At 40.1% G+C, this 21,082-nt stretch overlaps 1 protein-coding gene across 33 annotated transcripts in view; it reads left to right on the top strand.

Annotated features, from left to right (window-relative positions):
• The first annotated feature begins 1,062 nt into the window (after positions 1-1,062).
• The window catches only part of Emsy (EMSY transcriptional repressor, BRCA2 interacting), a 69,576-nt gene continuing 49,556 nt past the window's right edge, over positions 1,063-21,082 (top strand). For 11 of the 33 annotated variants that reach the window (XM_063267084.1, XM_063267114.1, XM_006229807.5 and 8 more), the window contains exons 1-8: positions 1,063-1,201; positions 2,795-2,903; positions 9,289-9,388; positions 10,685-10,759; positions 11,953-11,994; positions 15,394-15,569; positions 16,833-16,985; positions 19,050-19,309. In XM_063267084.1, the coding sequence (XP_063123154.1) occupies positions 2,834-2,903; positions 9,289-9,388; positions 10,685-10,759; positions 11,953-11,994; positions 15,394-15,569; positions 16,833-16,985; positions 19,050-19,309 (876 nt within the window). In that variant the 5' untranslated portion in view covers positions 1,063-1,201; positions 2,795-2,833. The remainder of the gene's footprint in view (positions 1,202-2,794; positions 2,904-9,288; positions 9,389-10,684; positions 10,760-11,952; positions 11,995-15,393; positions 15,570-16,832; positions 16,986-19,049; positions 19,310-21,082) is intronic. The other 22 variants (XM_063267148.1, XM_063267141.1, XM_063267113.1 and 19 more) reach the window with 8 other exon arrangements.

Raw genomic sequence — 21,082 nt, 5'->3', positions numbered from 1 at the left:
AAAAGAGCTTTCATCCACACTGTCTATCAAAAAACGGGGTAGTTTTTTCGTGTGTCCATCCCACACTCCTTAGTGAATCAAATTCAGGGCTTCAGGTTTTGCCCATATTGTACAAGCAATCTATCATTGAGCTAGATGTCCTTTCATTGGTTACCCTAGTTTTCACGGGAATTTGCTAACAGCAGAATACATACTAACAGTTCCTTTAGATTTGTACACTTTCATTGCATCTGATGCTACCAGAGTTCTTCATTTAGAGGGAGGACACCACAAAATTTGATGAGATTTACAATACTAGAAATTGGGTCCCTACCGATCTGTAAAATAGGGGCACAAGACCTCCACAACATTGTGTGGTTAAATAATAACAAAGGCCGAGCGTGAGCCTACCAAGTCGTAGTGCCTCAAGTAAATCCCTCTTCCCTTTGACAGATATAACACGAGACAGCACTACTTTCCTACTTCATACAGGCGTAACCCCAAGCGGAGGCCGCTCGGATTCCTTTCCTCGACTTGCAACTCCTAACACTGAGAATGGTGTACCGGCCACTGTGAGGTCTTCTCTCTCCGTAGTGGAAAGCCTCTCTTGAGTTGTCGTTTGGGTGGCTGAAGGACGTTGATGACTGCTCCCAAGCGTCTAAGGAACCAGATCTTAATCCTCAACCGGGCATCGGGTACCAAGCTGTGTTCTTTTCATCCCTTGATAAAGGTCGAAGCTCAGATCCTATTACTGACGCCATCTTGCCGGCTACGTGTGACGCTACACGTATAGCTGAAAGAGCAGCTGATTGGCTGGGAAAGGCCGGAGGATAGGCGCGCGAAGCTAGAGACTGGAGGGTAATGTAGAAGCCTAAAGGAACTACACTCCCAGACTTCTTTGCGCATGTGACCAGCAAGCAGTGAGAGAAAGAGGAGCGAGGTTGAACTAGGACTACAACTCCCAACAGGCCCCGCGCCATCCGCCCTTTCCTTTCAAAACGCGGAGCTGAAGAGACCGAACGAATGGAGGCTTTTGAGTGCTCGTTTCTCAAAAGGCGGGAAAGGCGAACTACACCTCCCGTCGAGCCGCGCGCGCTTGCGCCTGCGCTCTCGTATCTGTCGCCATCTTGCCCCTTCTGAGGCACCGCAAACAAACCTAATTCCTGGTGTCCCCTAGTCTTGGCGGAGGAGCCTTTTAGATGAGCCCCGAAAGGCCGGGCAGGTGGGTGTCTCTCAGGCAGGGTCCTGGGAAAAGCTGGCAGGCTATCCAGGGTAGGGGAGCGCTTGGCCAGGCATGGGGAGCCTGGCTTGAGGCGGTCAGCCCCATCCTCCGTTGTTTCCTAACGGGATCGCGGGGCTCCCTCAAGTGGACTGAGGGGTACTCCGGCACGCCTGGTGATGGGACACCGGAGGTTGAGGTCTAGGAGCCCCGAGGCGACTCTGGACCGTCTGGCTATCTGTCCGCGCTCCTGCTTTTTCTCCGTTGTCCTCTCTGCTGAGGAGTGCGCGAGGCGCGGACGCTGGCCAGGGTTCCCGAGACCGGCTGCTGGCCGCGGGGGCGCGGGCTTGACATTGGAACCAGCTCTGAGCCGCGCGGGCGAGGAGCCGGGCGGGCTGCTCTTGTTGTGGTGCTGTGAGTGCGTGTTTAGAGAGGGGGCGGGGCGGGCTGCCTGCTGACACTTGAGCGGGGGACATAGTCGGTGCGACCCCAGTTCCCAGAGCATGCTCCGGTTGCTGTCGCCCGGCTTTCCATTGCTGTGCGGCCCCGCCGTGGGCTTCCTTGGAGGGGATGCTTTGGGATGCCGTGACGTGGTGCCTGATTCGGGCAGTCGCCGGCCGCCTCCGAGATTTTACCGGGAGGCGGGGACTGGCTTGGGGAGCCAGCGGATTCCTTTGGCTCTGCCCCTTCCTCCTCTCCACCCCCTTTCTTTATGTCATCCTGCCAGCTGGGGCGCGCCGTCCTGTTCGGCTTGCTCAGGGTTGGTTCTGAGCTCAGAGGACGATGGGAAGTAGGGGGAAGGGGGCTCCACTTGAGGCCAAGAGTTGGAGTTAGCAACCCAGAGCCTGGAACTCAATAGAAGAGTTATGTCGGTTTAGTGTTTGACTCTTAGGCTGGCCCATTCATTCATTCATTCTACTCTCCTGCTGACCATCCATTTATCAGTTTAGCAGATGTTAAGGAAAATCTACTGAGTTCTCAACCTGTAGTGTGAGAACTACAGGTTCTGTGTGACCAAGGAATTCACAGTGAGAAATTTCAGGCTTTTAGACTTTTGGTAACTGGTGGATATGACTTTTACTGCCAAAACTTGAGAAAAGAGTTATTGAGTTCCATTTATCCAAATAACATGCTCTACCCTTTGCTTATTTTATATTGTAACTTATTAAGGAAACTGTCAAGTCACTTGTCCAAGGTTGCATAGGTGGTAGAATCTGTTTGGCAAGTCATATGCCAGCCACTATGAAAGAACTTGGCATCCCCTGTTCTCGAATACTTATAACAAACTGGGTGGGATTACTTTCTTTTTAAATAAAGGTATCAAATTGGGTTCAGACAGGCCAATTCACTAGGATGAAACAACTAACTATGTTGAAAAGCTGGAACTGGAACCAAGAAGTGTTTGATTTTAAAACCCATTCTCCCCTGTTAATATGAGCTGGATCAGCGTGTTCTCAAGTTGTGGTTTGTTTCGTTTGTCAGGAGCTGGAGTGTGAAAATGCTAATGAGTTGTCTTTTCAATCCCTGTAGCCAAGCGAAGGATTTCCAGATCCTTGCATATATCATTGGCAATTCAATTTGTTTCTCTTCTCGCAGTGAGAACAAGCTCTTTGGGGCTACCAAACAGAAGCACCAATGCCTGTTGTGTGGCCAACCCTTTTGGATCTCAGCAGGGATGAATGCAAACGGATTCTTCGAAAATTGGGTATGGTTTTTGTTGCTTTTGTTCTGAGACAGGCTCTTACCATGTAGCCCAGGCTCTCCTTCCCTCAGCTTCCCAAGTGCTAGGACCACAGGTGTGTTTTGCCATGCCTGCCTGTTTTATTTTTGATGTTTTATATTTCTCTTTGACCCTTTTCTTCTGTGAGGGTCATGATTGTTGGTGGCATAGTCCTCATCTTTCCCACTGTGTCCCAGGACCTAGCACGATTTGTACATGATATGGAGGAATGATGACTCAAAGAGCCATGACGAATGAGAAACCTTCTCTTATACTGTACACATGACACTCAGGCCCCAAAGCAATTGCTTTGCTTTGTTTTGCTTTGGTTTGGTCCCCTTTTTGCATATGAACTTTAAACCTAAGACAGTACTCACAGTAAATCACGTAGTCAGTATTTGACTTCTAGCATAGTGCTTCTCAACCTAATGCTGTGACGCTTAAATACAGCTCCTCACATTGTGGTGACCCCCCAACCATAAAATTATTTTGTTGCTGCTTCCTAACTAATTTTGCTCCTGTTATGAATCTTAATGTAAATATCTGTGTCTTAGGCAACCCCTGTAAAAGGTCATTTGCCCTCTAAAGGGGTTGTGGTCACAGGTTGAAAACTGCTGCTCTATGCAATGTTGGGTTTGTTTTTGTTTTTTGTTTTTTGCATATGTTGGGATAGTACTAACTGGGTGTGTGTGAAACATGCCTTTTTTGGATTAAGTTAAGGCAAGCTGCCTAGTTAGTTCTTATTGTAATTGGTAAGATACCCTTTATATTTAAGTTTGATTAATGCTTCTTTTTCCCCCCATAGCAGCTCTTGTCAACAAGCATTTAGAGAGAGAAGCAAGCCCTAATGCTAAGGCATATTAGGAAGGAACTAATGTCTTCCCCATGTGTGTAGGGTGGTGTTAGCCACATCCATTCTTGGGAATATTGAGAAAAAGAGTTACTCTAATCATTTGAATCTTTGGTTTCAAATGAATATTCATGAATATGCGGTTTTAGACCATAAGGGCCCTGGCTTATTTATTACCGTAGCCTGAGGCTGCTGCACTAAATGAAAGAAGTGACAGATAATTTGGAAAGGATCATCAGTGTCTTGGTTATGAATATTAATTAAGTAAAAAGCCTCTCGTTGTGGCTGATGTCTGATGATGCAGTGTTTAAAGCAGTTTCTTCCAGACATATTTGTAGGCCACTAGTATTTTCCTTCAGAGGAAATCTTTGCAAATTCTTATATGTAGATCAGATAAAATTGTAGCTACTGTGGATCTGTTGCTAATAACCCATTGAGGATTTCAAACTATGTAAACTTGTCTTAGATATTTGAAGAGGGTTCTTTGAGGGGGATAATCTTTAAAGCTTACATGTAAACTTTTATCACTATTTTGAAGTTGTCCACATGCACTAATGTAACTTGCTCTTGGTTATCAAGTTGAACTCCATTTCTCTCAGAGTTAAAAATATTAGATAAATAGATCACAAAGACAGTAGATTGGACTGAGGTTTCTGGGTTTTGGGAGCCTTGACTCAAGGGTTTATGTTATAATATAAAGTTAGTAACTTTATCTCTAGCTTTTCCCATAAGTGATTTGAGGTGATGTATGGAAATGACTTGACCCTAAAATCCTATAAAATCACACACATCAAGAGGTTAAAGTTTTAGCGTTCAAGAATGAAAGCACATGAAACAGCCCAAGCCACCAAGGTTATGTCTGAAGAGCTATCAGCTACCCAGAAGATGCCACTTTATAAAAGCAATGCGTGCCATTGTGTTGTTACCATGATGGGGCTAATATATTCTCAGGCCAAGCAGTGGGTCTGGTTGCAGCAACCATAGCTCAAAGAGTGCTAACATCATTTAAAATGTAGAGAGTAATTCTTAACCCTTGGATTTACATGCAGATTCTCAGTTACTGACTATATTCAGATAAACAGGTGAACTACCTAAGATGTGTTGGTGGACTTTCAGAACTCAGGGTCAGATTGACCCATATATTAGGGTTCCCCTTGCCCCAAACATGTGATTGACTCACTGAAGAGAATCAAATTGTTCTTAACTTAGAAGAGGAGGTTGCATAGAAAAAGATACCCTAGAAGAAACTGAAGAAATAAAGACTTAGGGTGTGGGAAAAAAGTAATAAATAACTAGCAATAAATGTGTCTGTAGTTTAAGGTAGACTGTGTGGGAGATGCTGGGTACTGCTTCTGTGCTAAAGAAAATAGCCACTGCCTATGCCCTGCTTCTCCAGTAGCACTTATGAAGGTGGACCTTGACAGCAATTTGACAAAAGATTTCTTTCACTCATTGGGTTACTATCATGACTTTGAGGTTCAAAGTCTAGAGAAGATGCCATCTTTAAGAATTGTTAGCTGGAAGAGTGGTTCTCAACCTTCCTAATACTGTCACCCTTTAATACAGTTCCTCATGTTGTGGTGATCCTGGAACCATAATTTTTTCATTGTTACTTTATAGCTCTAAGTTTGCTACTGTTACAAATCATAATGTAAAATTGATGTTTAGGATATCTGATATTCTACCCAAAGGGGTCTTGACCCACTAGCTTAAGGGCTCTCCAGAGCTCTGCAGTCAGGTCAGGCCAGTTACAACTACTTGTAACTCCAGTGCCAAGTATCTCATGCCTCTTCTGGCCTCTTTGGACATCTGCACTCACATGGCATTGGTACCTCATTCTCTCTCCCTCCCTCCCTCCCTCCCTCCCTCCCTCCCTCCCTCCCTCCCTCCCTCCCTCTCTCCCTCCCTCTCCCTCTCCCGCCCCCCCCAACATGCACACTCTTTTTAAAAAGTGTCATTAGCTTAAAACTTGGTTGCTTTAGAAACAACTATAAATTGTTTCAATCTGAGATGTCAAACATTTCAATTATCAGGAAATTAGGGGACTAGAGAGATGGCCGCTCTTTTAGAGAACCCAGGTTCAGTTTCCAGCACCCACATGGCAGCCCTGGGGAATCCATGCTCTCTTCTAGCACCAGGCACACACATTGTGTTTAAGGCATACATTCAAGCAAAATATTCACATATAGTAAAAAAAAGAAATTGGTCTAGACAGTCTATAATATACTTATAGTACTAGTAGTAGGCAAGTGCTTGATACTTTTTGGCTGCCCCTTCCTTGCCTTATTTTTATGACTTTTGAGCTCTAACTTAACTGACTTGTGTGGGATTTATGGCTAAAGTATAATATGATTTTTTTTTTCTTTTTTCCGGAGCTGGGGACCGAACCCAGGGCCTTGCGCTTCCTAGGCAAGTGCTTTACCACTGAGCTAAATCCCCAACCCCAATATGATTTTTTAAAATGGACCTAGTTTAGAGTTTTATAAAAGTAGTGTGATACATCTTTTGTTTTCTGTGGCATTCATGTGAATTTATCATTTTTTTAAAATTTTTTTTTGTTTTTGAGACATAGTTTCTCTGTGTAGTCTTGGCTGTTTTGGAATTTGCAATAGCTTTTTAGTTTGGCTTCAAATAAAACTTGAAATGTCAGAAATATTTGTCATATTAAATTTTTTTACTGCATTTTAGCCAGGTGTGGTGACACCTGCCTTTAATCCCAGCATTCAAGAGGCAGGGGCAGGTGGTTCTCTTGAGTTCGAGGCCAGCCTTTCTATGTAGGAAGTTCTAGGTCATCCAGGGCTACATGGTAAGACCCTGTCTTAAAAAGAGAAAAAAAGAGATCGCGTTTTAAATAAATTTGTTTTATTTTATTTGCGTGTGTGCCTGTGCACGAAAGATCTTGCCCACATGCTCTGGGGCATGCGAGGAAGTCAGGCCACAGCTTTCAGGAGTCAAGTTTTCTCTTTCTTCTGCGTGGGTTCTTGGGATTGAGGCCAGACTACGGTGCTTGGTGGCAAGTTCCTTTACTTGCTGAGACCGCTTGTCCAGCTCTGTCATGTTTCCTCAGTTAATTATGTTTTCTTTGTAATTCTTTGTAAGTCAGGCATGGTAGCACATGTCATCTCAGCACTAAGGAGGTGGAGGCAAAAGGGTCAGGATTTAAACTAGTCTCAAAACAAGGTTCATGTCTCAGAAGCATACAGTAAAACTTGAAATGCAAATAGTGTCTTTTTCTCAAGCCACCCTTTCCCTCTTATCTTTTGTTTCTTTCTATGGCATTGGCATTCTCTTAAGCATTTTGCAGAATCTTTCTACAATCAATTACTGAGTTTTAGCAAATAACTCTTTAGGTTAGGGTTATGATTTCCTTAGTCTGACCCCAGACTGCTTCTGTCTCCCCTTTACTCAGTTTTCTTACATGTGTGAAGTAAAGCCTTCAGGATATAGCTGTCTACTCAATCATCTAGCTAACCTACACATATCCTTTGTAGACTTTGATTTTAATCATTTTGAGAATAGGGACTTTGTTTTATACCTACAAATATTTATATAGTTTCCTTGGTATTCTGTGTTATATTCTGTTAATTTGGTTTGAATTAGTGACTATTCAACTAAAGATAATTTGACTACCTTTAATGTAAAACTCCTAAAAGTAGTTATTGTTACTGGAAGTGACTGAAGTACTGAGAGACGTCTTCAGTTCTCTTGCTCTCTATTCCTTTTGCAGGAGTTCATCCTCCACTGTCTATATAGACACTTCTTTTCTTGATTAAAGCTTGTTTTTCCAAACCAGATGATGTGTTTTTTCCTGTTCCTCTATCACTATATGCAAACCATCATAATTGCCTGAAGACATTTGCAGTTAAATACTTGAGGGCAGAACTTAACACTCTTCAGTGTATGTGTATTAGGATTCAACATTGATTTGTTGAATAGAATACTTCATAAATAGTTTATTGGGGCATAAACATTTAATATACTGGATTCTTAGATGGATATTCCTAGTACCATTTTTGTAATCTTGGCTGATCATACTTGAAATGTATTTCTTGGAACTGAGTTTTTGCCTTTGGAGAATCAGAGCTTTGTCTTTTGAGATACTTTGCATGGTGTCCAGGGCATACACACTCGATACACAGGATGTTCACACTCAGGCTATTTCAGTGGAACTATACATTTCTGCTTCATTTACTCAGCCTTCTGTATAAGGCTTCCTTAAAAAATAAGATCTTATTTTTATTTTATATGTATGGATGTTTTGCCTGTGTGATGTTTATGCACCATGTGTGCATGGTGGTCAGGGAAGCCAGGAGAGAATGTTGGTTTTCGGGAAACTGGAGTTACAGATACTTCTGGACCATTATGTATGTATTGGTATTTAAGCCTAGGTCCTTTGGAAGAGCAGCAAGTACTCTTAACTGTTGAGCCATCTCTTTGTCGCCTAATGCCTCCCTTTAACAGAGGACACTATGAATCACATGGTACTACTGCTTATGTATTGGGTAGTTTGAAGTTTGCAGGCTTAACATCTCATTAGTTAGCCCACATTTACTGAGTTTTTGCTTGTATCTTTTTGCATTCATGTGTGTGTGTGTGTGTATTTGTACATTCCTTGACATGTATGCATAAAACAGAACAACGTCAAATGTTGTTCCTCTGGCATCATCTATTTAAAAAAAATTCTGTTTTTTAGATAACTCTTTATTTGGGTAAGGTCTGTCACCTAGAGTTTATTCAGTTCAGTAGGCTGGGCCGGCTTAATGACTCGCAAGCCTAGGGGAGTCCTCTTGTCTGCCTCCTTCAACACTGGGGTGACAACTATATACTACCATATCTCCTTTTTTTCATCTTTTTTTGTTTTTCAAGACAGGGCTTTACTGTATAGCCCTGGCTCTCCAGAACTTATTCTATAGACCAGGCTGACCTTGAACTCACAAACCTGAGATTACCTCTGCTTCCTGAGTTCTGGGATTAATGAGTGTGCCACCACCTGCCAGCTTTCTCTTTTATTTTGTTAAGTAGATTTTGGGGATCAAACTCAGGGCTGAGTCACTGCTCCCACCTATGTTTCTTTGAGTCAGTTTCTTGCTCTGTGTCTCAGTCTGTCCTCGAACTCCCCATATTTCTGCCTCAGCCTTGTGTATGCTGGAATTAGAGGCACGCACACTAGACTAATTAGTTATTTTGATGGCAGATTTTTGTGTTTTATTTTCTTGGATGGTAGTTTTTGTAGATGTAAAGATCTACCATTCCTAGCTAGATTAAATGTTCTTCAGTAATATGTTAGAGATTTTCTTTCCTAAGCATTTTATACCCTTGACTTCCCTGAGACATTGTATAACAAAGCAATATAAATGATGAACTTGACACTTTAATCTTTTTAGTTGATAACATTTTTGAAAGGAATTTTAAATTTTGCATTTGGTTGATTTGGGATTTCTTACCCTAAAGCTTAATATTGCAGAGCCACATTATTCAAAATTAAAGGCTTATCTTGATAAAATAATTTTCTTTTTCTAGAATTGGAGGCATATGCTGGAGTTATCAGTGCACTTCGGGCACAAGGGGACCTCACCAAGGAAAAGAAAGATCTTCTTGGAGAACTCTCAAAAGTCCTTAGGTAATTTGTCATGAAAGTTTCGATGATGTGACTAGAAGTCTCAATTTGTGGGGTTTACTTCTTTTCACTCTCAAGTTGAAGACCAGTTTGTTGGGTACTAGAGGTTCTATTCCAGTTGTTCGATTGCTGCTGTAGGAAATGGGGAAACTTAGTCTCTGTCATACAAGCCAATCGAAGGGCTTGAGGTAGATGTTACCTGGTGGGAGGACCTTTGACATAGAAGAAAGAAAGAGGAGCCAGTGCAGCTGAGTATCAGGATATAGAGTGGCATTTAATGGGAGGAAAAGAGGAGTGGAGGCCAGATGCCTCACCGTGTGAGTGGGTGCTACAGGATGGAGTCCCTGCCTGAAATCACTGACTCCTTTATCTGAGCTAGGGTGGAGCTTGAGTTCACCCAGCAACTCTAGAGAAAGAGATTCCTCGGTGCTTTGTCTGGATCCATTTTTATATCTTGTGCTTTCTCAAAAAATGATCTGCTTAACTCAAGTTTGCTTTCTACATTTGAAGTAATTTTGTTTTATTTTTAGAAGTTAAAATAATGGAAGAGGCTCTTAATAATTAATATTAATATAGGAGTGTAACTAAGTAGATTCTCAGTCTTTTTTATTTTTTGTTATTTATGTTTCCTCATAAATTCTGCTTTTAGTTCTTAAGTGTTGTGATCCATGCTATAAATTTAGCGTTAAGTACTAAAGAATGTAAGAAGAGTGGTATTTACTTTATTGGATATTTATAAATATAATGGATGTCTTTAAAATTGTTTCATTGATCAGTGTTTAAGATATGTACATTTTTACCATTGGTAACCTAACGTAGAAGGCACGTAGCTAAGGTTGAGTCACGTTTCATTGCATGTACTCACAAGAAACATTATCTGGCCACTCTTACTGCTTTTATTATATTCATTGAACATAAAATTACTAGACTCTTAAGCCTTAGGAACAGACCTTAGAAGACTTTCTTCTAAGTGCTCAGTCTTCCTGCTGCTGGCAGTCCTGAGATAAGGAGCTCCTTGAGCACCTGTTTCCATGCTACTTAAGGAAGTGCTACCTGTTCTTTCACAGACGGGAAAATCTGCATATCGGGCTGCATTTGTCTTTCTGGGATTTATAGATACATAATCCTCAGTTACACAGAATCAATATGAAATCTTTCCTATGAATTTGAAACATTTGAAGCTACACATTAGGCAAAGTAGTCCTCAGCCCCAAAAAGATGTTGACTTAAACATTAATAAAAGTGTAGAGAAGAGCTGCCTGCTTGGCAGAGTTCTATAATGGCTATTTTTTCTCATAGCATCTCAACAGAGCGCCACCGTGCTGAAGTTCGGAGAGCAGTAAACGATGAACGGTTAACAACAATTGCACATAAGTAAGCCATTAGTCTACCACCCCTGATTTTTTAAATGATGTAGTATAAAGTAGTTTTGAGACAGTCTTCCTTTTGTGTGGCAGGTCCCTGAGTCTTTTATCTTAATATCTCTACACTCAGAGACCCTGCCCATAGCAATTACTGTTTATTCTATTGATTACTTTTTGTTTTTGTTTTGCATTTTGTTAGGGAAGCTTAAAGTACTTAGGTCAAATCCTATTACAAGGTAATCTCTGTATAATCAAAGACTATAGGAAGCACAACTCAGTAATGAAGTTTACCTCTAAAATTGAAAGGTGCTTAGAGGTTTCTTGTAATGGTATTTGATATGGATATTGCTTTATAAATAGGCATTATAATTTTTATATGGCTCAGATATTTCAAGACTTAGAAAAATTATAAAATATGTTCTTTTAAAGAAGTATAAATATAACTTAACGTACTTTAAAAAACAAACACAATAAAATATAAAGGCTTCTTATGAGATTGTTTTCAGATCACCGTAACTGGTAGATTGGGCACAGGGTGGTAGAGGACTTCGAGCAGAACGAGGCATTAGCTAGAGAGGGAGTGCCTGCCTCCTGAAGAACAGAAAGGACCAGGGAGGAATCCTTTCAGTGATAATAGAAATAGTTCATGAAATGCTAAAGTATCCTCCATTTGTTTTAACTTTTACATTTTAATATGATATAAAACTAAAGGAAAAAGAACTTAGTGCATTACCATAATGTGATGGCATAAGGCATTTGATAGAATTTGAATTGATTACACAGTCTGTTGGCTTCTTGTACTTCACTGTTCCTCATTTTACTTAACACACAGAATGGGGCACTCACCTCTTTAACAGCATAGTTTGAGATTCTTCAGTGGTAGACTTGTACGGTAGAAACCTAGACGTTCTCTATAGAGATGGCAAGTATTTCACTGTCAGCTTAGCATAGATGAAACCTTCAAATTTAATTTGTCCCTTTTTGAATTTGCTTCAGACTTTTGAATCAGAATACTTTAAACTGGGTCCGCACTCTAACTTGGGGGCTGTCATAGGAAACTGCGATAGATGATAAAGTAGACAATGAATACCTTAGATGCATTCAAATTGTATTATGGGGCAATGAGTTGTAAGTTGATGCGTCAGTGTCATTCTTAAAGGATAACATTTATTTAGTCTCCTTTTCCTTTTTTCCCCTTTTAAGAATGAATTTATCCTTATATTTGGGTGAAAGACCAAGTTACAGGTATGCAAATAGGTTATTATTATTTCAGGCTTTTTCTTGTATTTATTTCCAAATTGACGCTCTCAATTATTCAGGGGCACATACTCCATTTATGAATTAACCATGCCCCTTGCTTTTTCTCTTCCCCCTCACCTTCCTAATACTGCCCAACCTTTAGCCATTTTTGCTGCTTGGGAGTATCTCTAGTCAGAGGGTGGGAAGGGAGAGGAGGTGAAAGTCCGTATAACTCATCTCACAACTTGTTAGTTGGCCTGAAAAAAAATGGGTACAAGAATTTACTAGTATTTGCTAAAATATTTTTTGGATAATATGTGGATTTCTTTAATCTGTGTGACCTCTCCCTTTCCTTCCTCTCTCCATTAGCATGGATAATTGAGAGTTGGCTTCTATTCACCTATTTCTCTGCCCTCCCCTTTCTTTCTGATACCTTTAATATATTAATTGCCTTTTTTGAAAAGAATTTACTTCAGTATATAATTTTTAAAAAAGCTTCTTAGGTCTTTCTCTACTCCAATTTTAATATTTCATATTGTGGTTTTAGTTTGACTAGCTACTATATTTATTTGTTGAGCCAAAAGTTAGGGAATGGGGATTGGTGACACTTTCTTGCCCTAAGATATAGCAGTGGAGCCTAGACTTAAAGATGACCTATGGGGGGTTTAGTCTGTGAAAACGGCTAGAGGAATGCCTCTGAGTTGACTGCAGTCCCTCCTCCTGCCTCTCTCCCGCACTTGAGATTGCTTTGTGGCTTGGAAAGGGATATACCTGAAAGGTGGTGGGAAAGCTGAGAGGATGGAGCAGGAAAGAAGGGGAACAAGAGGAATAAGGGACCTGGACCAAGAGAACCGTGCTAAAGGCCTTCCTCTCTAAGGCTTCATTGGGAGGGTGCTTGTCCTTCGTTACTCTAACCTGAGTTATTAGTTACATCAATATTAATGCTTCACATGCTTTGCTTAGCCCAGTCCTCATGTCTCTACAATTAGACTAAAACGGTGATCTGGAATATCAGATCTTGGCACTTCTGCCAACTGTCAGGCATTCCCAGGATGCTGTGTTGCTGTGTGAGGATGCAGCTTTTCTTAACTGCTGCCTGTTGAAGCTCATTAGTATGTGGCTTTCTCAGAACAGGGAGCAGAGTAGGGTCTGCACCTTCCATGTGGTCTTTGGATGACTAGAGAGCCAGGAAAGTGTGCAAACTGAGGGGACTTGTGAAACCGTCAGGTACAATACTTAATTTCTAAATTCACTTAGATGGCTTGTTCAGCTAACAGATGTTTACAACCGTATCACTAAAGCAAAAGGAACTTTTGACCTAATTCTAACATGATACTTCATTTCTCATTCACTTAATATTTGAGCATGCTTGCATGAGTGGACATTTGGAAGACATAATTCTTCCTAAAAGTTGCAGTTGTGTCTTTTTGCACTGCAAGCTTCATCTTTTCAGTAGCATATGTCCATGAGCTTCATATTTTTGATTTTATAATATCTGCCACCATTTAAACAGTACACCAGGTAAGTGTAGAAGTCACTTTAAGTGTGTGGTAAACTCATACCAAACAGGTTATCAGTGATAGTCCAATAAAATGATATCAGAATAGGGGTTTAACAAGAACATACTAGCTTTTGGGAGGTTTTCATTTCAGTTAGTAATAATGCTTCTGTCTCTATCCTGTTTGTGCTGTTCCTTGTTTCTGAGCTGGTACTAAGATGGAGCTCATGTAACATTTGTGAGGTCACTGCTGCCTCAGGAAGTCCACCTTTCCTTCTCTTATGTAGGACTTGCTTTAAATTACAAAAGAATTTATAGATATTTTTATAGTAATCCAATTGGATTCTTCAACTTGAATCCTTTTTCTTCTTCCTTCTTTTATTTCTTTCTTTTTTGAGACAATATTTTGTTTCAACGTTTTGAGAAAGGGTTTTACTATATAGCCTTAGCTGGCCTGGAATTAACTGTGTCATCCAGGCTGACCTTTAACTCACTGAGATTTACAAGATTGCTTGCTTTTGCCAAGGGGTGCTGGGATTAAAGGCTAAAGGCCTGTGCTATCATGCCTGTTTTAAATCCTTTTTAAGTTGTAATTGATTCTCTTCAGCAAAAATTGGCAGTAATTAGGCAATAATACTCAATTGCTATAAAGTAAACCTGCCCATAAAATCCACCAGGAAACTTTTATTCTTTCTGTTTATGTTATGACAGATAATTACAGAATCATGATGCATACTTGTTGAAGGAAACGTTTATTAAGCAAGTTACATAACTTCAGTGTGATTCGGTTTCTCATTCTAGAAAATGGAGATGCTAATGCTATCAACTTCATAGGACTGTTGAGAGGACTGACTTAACACAGTGAGAGATGGGGTCAGTGCCTAACGTTACCATGCCCACCGCAGTTGACGTTTAAGCACGTCACTGTCAGCGTCAGAAGTACTTCACTGCCCTCTGAATCTGCACAATCACAGGATACAGTCATGAGCGCTAGGCTGGGCTATAGAATCTGTGGTTCCACAAAACTTGTATTTCTAATTTAGTGAAGAAAGTCAGTTGTGTTTTAGACTAATTTTAAACCTTAACATGAAACATTAGGATATTTCATGAAGCCAAGTGAGAGATATGGCTGCTCTCTTTGGTATTTTAACCTCTGGTCTGATTTCTGAAACAAAATATTCTCAAGAAGTTTAAGGAAGAGAGACTATTTAATAATGTCTTAGAGAGGGTTCAGTTGCCACAAGTGCCTTTTAGAGGGCAGGGTGAACCAGACAAATAAAGTGAAAGAGTGGTAGATCTCTTTTAGCATCCTCAGATCTACTCTTAGAAAACAAAAAACCCCAGGAAGGGTAAGAATATAACACCACAGTGAATATTGTCAGTGACACCTGCTGCTGTATACAGCTGTTTTCCGTCTTACTAACTCCTCTCGTTTACTGCCTCAGTTTAACATGTTTGAAAGCCTTTAGAATCTCTGGCCATGCGGGCAGTTAGGAAAATTTCCAAAGATTCATTGAACTCCATCTTTTATTGTAAAGTGAAATCTGATTCTTAACATTCTTAATGCTTTTAGTTTCTTGAAATAATTAAGTTTTAAAAGTTAGTAGAAATATTTGTTTTCATTCATGAAACCCAACTTCATAAATCAATATCAGTTTTTATTTTTAAAGTATAGAAAAATTGTCTTCATTATAGGATTCAGGTTATGGAATAAAGTGTGTAAGCACTTTAGTGCTTTCAGTGTGTGGCATTCCTTGAATTTAAATGTTTCTAAGTTGATCTTGCTTGCTTAAAAGAGAAGCCTCTCCAGAATTCAGGATACTTCTGATCATTTAAAAAGCTGTGTTTGTTTGACTCATTTTTTAGCAACTGTGAACCCTTGTAGCAGCATTTTTTCTTTTGTCTAGTATGTCTGGACCTAATAGTTCTTCAGAGTGGTCCATCGAAGGGCGTAGATTGGTACCACTGATGCCCAGGCTGGTTCCCCAGACTGCCTTCACTGTGACAGCGAATGCTGTGGCCAATGCAGCTGTCCAGCACAATGCATCTCTTCCTGTGCCTGCAGAGACAGCAAGCAAAGAAGGTGAGTAGGAGCACTGCTGTTAAAGGGGATTCCTCTCAGGGCTTTTCCTCTATATAGAGTAAGTGCTTAAAATTATCAGATTGGTATGTTTTTGATTCTCAAACTAGAAACTGCCAGGCTTTCAGTAACCATCAAAATCAATTTTCTTTACTTAAAAGAGAAATTATTTTAATTACAGAATTGCAAAAAGCTTTGTCAGGCTGAATTTCTGACATTGGTATGTAACTTTTGTTTTATTTTGTTTTGTTACTTAATCTAGTAATTGACCTGCTTTAAAAGTCTTTGTGTTCTCTTACCAATGGTGATACTAAAGTGCTTTGTTTTGTCTAGTAGTGGGCTTGAATAGAGTGAGACACTCTCCACGCTTGTCTAGGTTTGGCTTTATGCCTAAGGAACTACTTTTCAGGGGAGCAGTTATCTGTGCATACTTAGCCCCTACTGGATTCCTGCTTTCTTTGTTGTTAGCAGTTATATTTCTTTTCTCCCTGCTTTTACCTTTTCTTCTTGTTGGCTACTAGAATGGGAAGAAAGTCGGGTTTCTATTAGTGAAATCAATGTTTGGATCTAAGTTTGTCATTTCCTACCCTTGTGACCTTTGCATGTCTTAGCATCTGTATTCTGTGGATTCCTTATCTTTAAAACAGGGTATAGTGTGAGCATTGGTGACAGTGGAAAAATTTAATGTAGTACCGGGTGTAACTAACTCTAGGCTATTTCTTGGTGCTCCCAAGTTGTGTCCTTTCACTGAATGATAAGGAGGTTGGAATTTGATGTCATTTTTTAGTTATTGTTGTACCACTTGGTTGGCAAATGACAGATGAATTAGTTTATTTAAACAGACTAGCTTGGTTCTCCTTCTATATAAGCCCTTTGGAAATCACTGAAATTAAAAAGAGATTATATTCCCCCATGATTGGTGCTGCTGTTGTTATTAAAAATACTGCAGGTTTGTGCCTGGTGTCCAGTTCCTGCCATTATGAGAAATTATTTCCCTTTTTCTCAATAAAGTTTTAAACGTGGGTGCTTTGTACCTCCATTCTCCACTTGCCATTACCTCTTGAGAAGCCCGTAAATACTTGGGAAAGACAATTAAGTGATGATTTTCAAAATAGCCTTAACCTTTGAGTGTAGTACTTTGTATTAGCTTTTAGCTTCTGATCATATGAAAATGATAAAGTTGTCCTGCAGTAAAAGTAATTTCTCTGTATGTCTGGACAGATGTGGGGAACGTTAACAGCAGACTTTTTTTTATCATTCCTTCAGTAGTGGTTTGCTATTCCTACACAAGTACCACGTCTACCCCAACCTCTACCCCTGTTCCAAGTGGCAGCATAGCAACGGTTAAGTCTCCAAGACCTGCCAGTCCTGCCTCCAGTGTAGTTGTCTTGCCAAGTGGAAGTACTGTATATGTCAAAAGTAAGTGATGTCTCAGTGTTACCAGGACCCTGTTGACCAAATGCAGCAGTCCGAGCTCTGAGTAGATCTGGTTTTCTGGAATAAATCATAGAGCCACAAGCTCTTTTCAGTGATTGGCTTTTGATGGTTCTGAAGACTTCTCATCTGTATATTTGACTAGGTATTTGCTTTTTCATCAGCTTTGGGATTTGAGAAATGCCATCATTTTTTGCTCTGTATGAGAAATCTGCCTTTGAACAGTGCTGTCCATTAGGCATTCACATCTTTGATTCCTGTGGAACACAGACATGAATAGGTACTGAAGGCATGTGCTTATTTGACATTTTCTCAGAATTCCAATCTTTGCAGTATTTTCTTGGATTACCCCGCATATCCTCCAGCTCTTATGTATAGTGACTCGTTCTCGAGGCTACTTTTATATTTCTACTTGGTGATCTTCAAAAGTTTTTTATTTGCATTTTTAAACTTCTGAGTCTATTCTGCTCTATACAATAGTCTGTCTGTCTGTCTTTTGTCTGTTGAGACAATCTGTGTAGCCGAGGCTGGCCTCAGATCTGTGATCTTCTGCTTCAGCCTCCCAAGTGCTCGGCTCACTGGTGTCACTGCCATACTTGGCTCTATAAAACAGTCTGGTGTCCAGTTTTTCTTATATTAATGTCTCTTAATTTTATTTTAAAAAATTATTTTAAAATTGTTTCATATTTTATTTTTGTTTGCTATGGTTTTAATCATTAGTATTTAATCTTAATTGGTCTTACTCTAGTAATAAGAGATTTTCATGTAGATTTTAAAGGTGGCATTTCCCTTTTTTAAGACAGGTTTCTAGGTCATTGCCAGTTCTTCATAGAGTCTAACAATTGAAGCTGTAAAGACTTATATTTTATTACCAATTTCATGAGTCATGCTATGTAACTTTATATATGCTCTGAAGAAATTCCCCATTTACATTGCTGTATTTGTCATGTGAATTTTATAAAATCTATAAAAGAATTGAGTTTTAGACTACAAAAATGTTAAGAGTCATATGGACTGTTAAATTTATTTCAGGTTTCTGTAGATTTAACCAAAGTGGTCTTTAGAAATGACACTGAAGACCTGTTTTTTTACAATTATTTTTAAAACTGCTCTTAGTAAAGAAACTATTTCACAAGCTAATGCACTTTCAAATAACAAGAACTGTATCCGTTTGTATAAAGACATTGCTAGTTTTATTAGTCATTCACCAACTTTGTGCAAGTCACCATACCAGGGAGACAAAACAGTTGGACTTAGTCTTTTTTTGTGTAAAGGTTTACTGATATGGAGATGTGTAGACAGTTACACTGTCATGGGGTAAGTGGTACAGAAGAGGATGTACAACGTGCTTGCTCAGAGGAGAGGTGGACTAGCTTTGCAGCAAAGAAGGGAAGGCTTCACTGAGGAGTGGCTTGCAGGATGATAGCAGGGTGTAGAAGATAAGAGGGGGCTGAAGTATCTTTGGACAATGGTGAGAAATTCAGTTTGTCAAGATTTTAGAGGGGGACAGGGTCAGGGTGATGGTATTGTGTGCCTGGAAAGATAGGGGTCCTTGAGTTTTGGTCCAGTGAGGATTTTGGGAGGATAGCAAACTACAGATTTAGGGAATTTTAGGCTGTGCAGTTAAGAAATTTCCAGGCTTGCTGTAGTAGGAGTGTAGAGTAGATGGAGATAGATGCAGGAGTATCTTCTCAGAGGTTATTGATAAAATGCAGGCAAGAGGCCAGGAGCCCCAACTAGAGAGTCGTTTAAGAAAAGTTGGTGGGGGGCTGGGGATTTAGCTCAGTGGTAGAGCGCTCACCTAGGAAGCGCAAGGCCCTGGGTTCGGTCCCCAGCTCCGAAAAAAAGAACCAAAAAAAAAAAAAAGAAAAAGAAAAGCTGGTGGGTATTCAGAGAGATAACTTTGCTGAGGGAAAATTGTCAGGGCTTAGTGACAGATTGGGTATAAAAGAAAAGTAAAGGCCAAGGATGACACAGGCATTTAAAAAAAGGAAGCAGAAGAGGCAATGCTAGTTTTGTGTAAGTAGAAATATTGTTGTTGTCTTTCAGGTGTTAGCTGCTCAGATGAAGATGAAAAACCCAGAAAACGCAGGCGAACAAACTCTTCTAGCTCCTCCCCTGTTGTCCTGAAGGAAGTTCCAAAGGCTGTTGTTCCGGTCTCAAAGACTATCACTGTGCCCGTGAGCGGAAGTCCCAAGATGAGCAACATTATGCAGAGCATTGCCAACTCCTTACCACCCCACATGTCACCTGTGAAAATAACTTTCACCAAGCCATCAACACAGACAACAAACACCACAACACAGAAGGTAGGTGGTGGGGGGGAGTCTCAGTCCTTCTGTCTTTGTCACATACACAGCGTGATTTAGAGTTGACAGTTGTGTGCTGAGGGCTTACTGTGTACTTGGCGTTATGCTGGGAATGCTCACATTTCTTGTATAATTCTGCATGTAAAATATCTGGGTAGATGTTGTTATTTCCTTTTTAAAATGAGGCTCAGGTGCCAGATGATGTGCTCAAGATGACAGCTAGCAGATCTACGTCTAGACTTACGTTGTGTTTGGTAATTTTGAAACAAACTAGAAAACTTTTAGTCTTTATTTATGTGGCCTTATGTTTAGGAAGTCACTTTTTGCTTTGCTAGTAGAGTTGAGTGTATTTTAGGAGAAAAAGGGAGTATGGGTAAATGAATAATTGTTAAAATCTTCCTTTTTATTTTTTGTATGGTATTGTGCGTTCATTTTGACTTCAAGTTCTTGGTATTCTGTCAGTTTTATGTTCTTGCAGCCCTCAGTCTTCACACTGATGGATTCTGATGACCTGAGGCTACGTTTACACCTGCATTTCTGGCATTTCCTCTTTAGAGTCTCTGTGCTCTTCCCTTGTCATTAGTTTATGTTGCTAGCGCATGCCTTTCGGTAGTTCCTCATGGATTACATTTCGAGACTGTGTGTGGACAAAGGAAATTTTTTCCTGTGAGTTTTAAAGACATTCTTTTCTTGGCTTTCAGCTTTTGAGATACCCAGTTACATTCTCTTTTTAGTTTCTGGTTTTGTCTTTGGAAACTTTTTAGAGGACTGAAACAGCAAAGACTTCATGACCCTCAGGCTTCTGTCTTTAGAGGATTTTATCCTGTACTTCTGTTCTCAGAAGTTCTTGCTTACCTCTCTGACATTCTGCATTTCCTTTGTGATCCTTGAAAATTTGAAACTTGCTAAAGTGCTCTTTTAATTTTCCTATACCTTTTCATTTCTATTTTCCCGGTTCCCCTTCCTCTCCCTGTACCCTAATGGATTGGGATATGGACTTTGGAAATAGACTTTTAAATTTTGAATTCTAGCTTGCTGCTAGCCTTTTGACTATGAGGAAACTAAATTCTATACCCAGATGTTCTCTGTGAAATACAAGGGGTTGGGGGGATGACAACGACGATGACAACAGCCCAGTGTTTCTGTAAGATCTTTGGGTATTAGAAATAATGTACGTCAAGCTGTTAGAAGAGAGCCTGACATGGTTAAATGTGTCTCACCGTTTTTCGGAATCCTTAGTCAGTATCTTATGTTACTTGCATGGAATTGTTCATGTTTGCTGTCATACTTTATTTTTCTTGAAGGAAGGGTCTCACTATTTAGCTCCTCTGGCCTGGAACTTACTATGTATATAGTCTTGGCTGACCTTGAGTGCTAAGGATCACAGGCATGTAGGTATGAGAATACTGGGCAACCATCGTATTTTAAATTTCTAATAATTCTCCTGTAGATGGTCCTTATTTTTCTTTTTAAAAAAAGAAAAAAAATCATCTGGCTTTTGATAGAATGATTATATTCTTTTATTTGATTATATTTATAAGCCTTTTGGTCCGGCTTTCTTTTCTCATGCTCTGTTAGTTTTTCTTTTCAGACCTTAAGTGTCTGGCAGTCAGCCTACATATGAAATGGGCACATTCACTGCCATGTGCTTCCGCCACTTGTCCTAGGGTTTTCCTGAACTGGTCAGCTTCATCAGGCAAGAATCTTTCTTCTGTTTTCTGTTTTGAGTACTGTGAACCTGCCTGCCAGTCAGTATTTTGGAATAAACTGTGG

The sequence above is a fragment of the Rattus norvegicus genome, chromosome 1 (genome assembly GCF_036323735.1).
Source record: "Rattus norvegicus strain BN/NHsdMcwi chromosome 1, GRCr8, whole genome shotgun sequence".
Taxonomy (NCBI): Eukaryota; Metazoa; Chordata; class Mammalia; order Rodentia; family Muridae; genus Rattus; species Rattus norvegicus.
The sequence above is the reverse complement of the archived record's forward strand: the minus strand, read 5'-3'. Positions and strand labels throughout refer to the sequence as shown.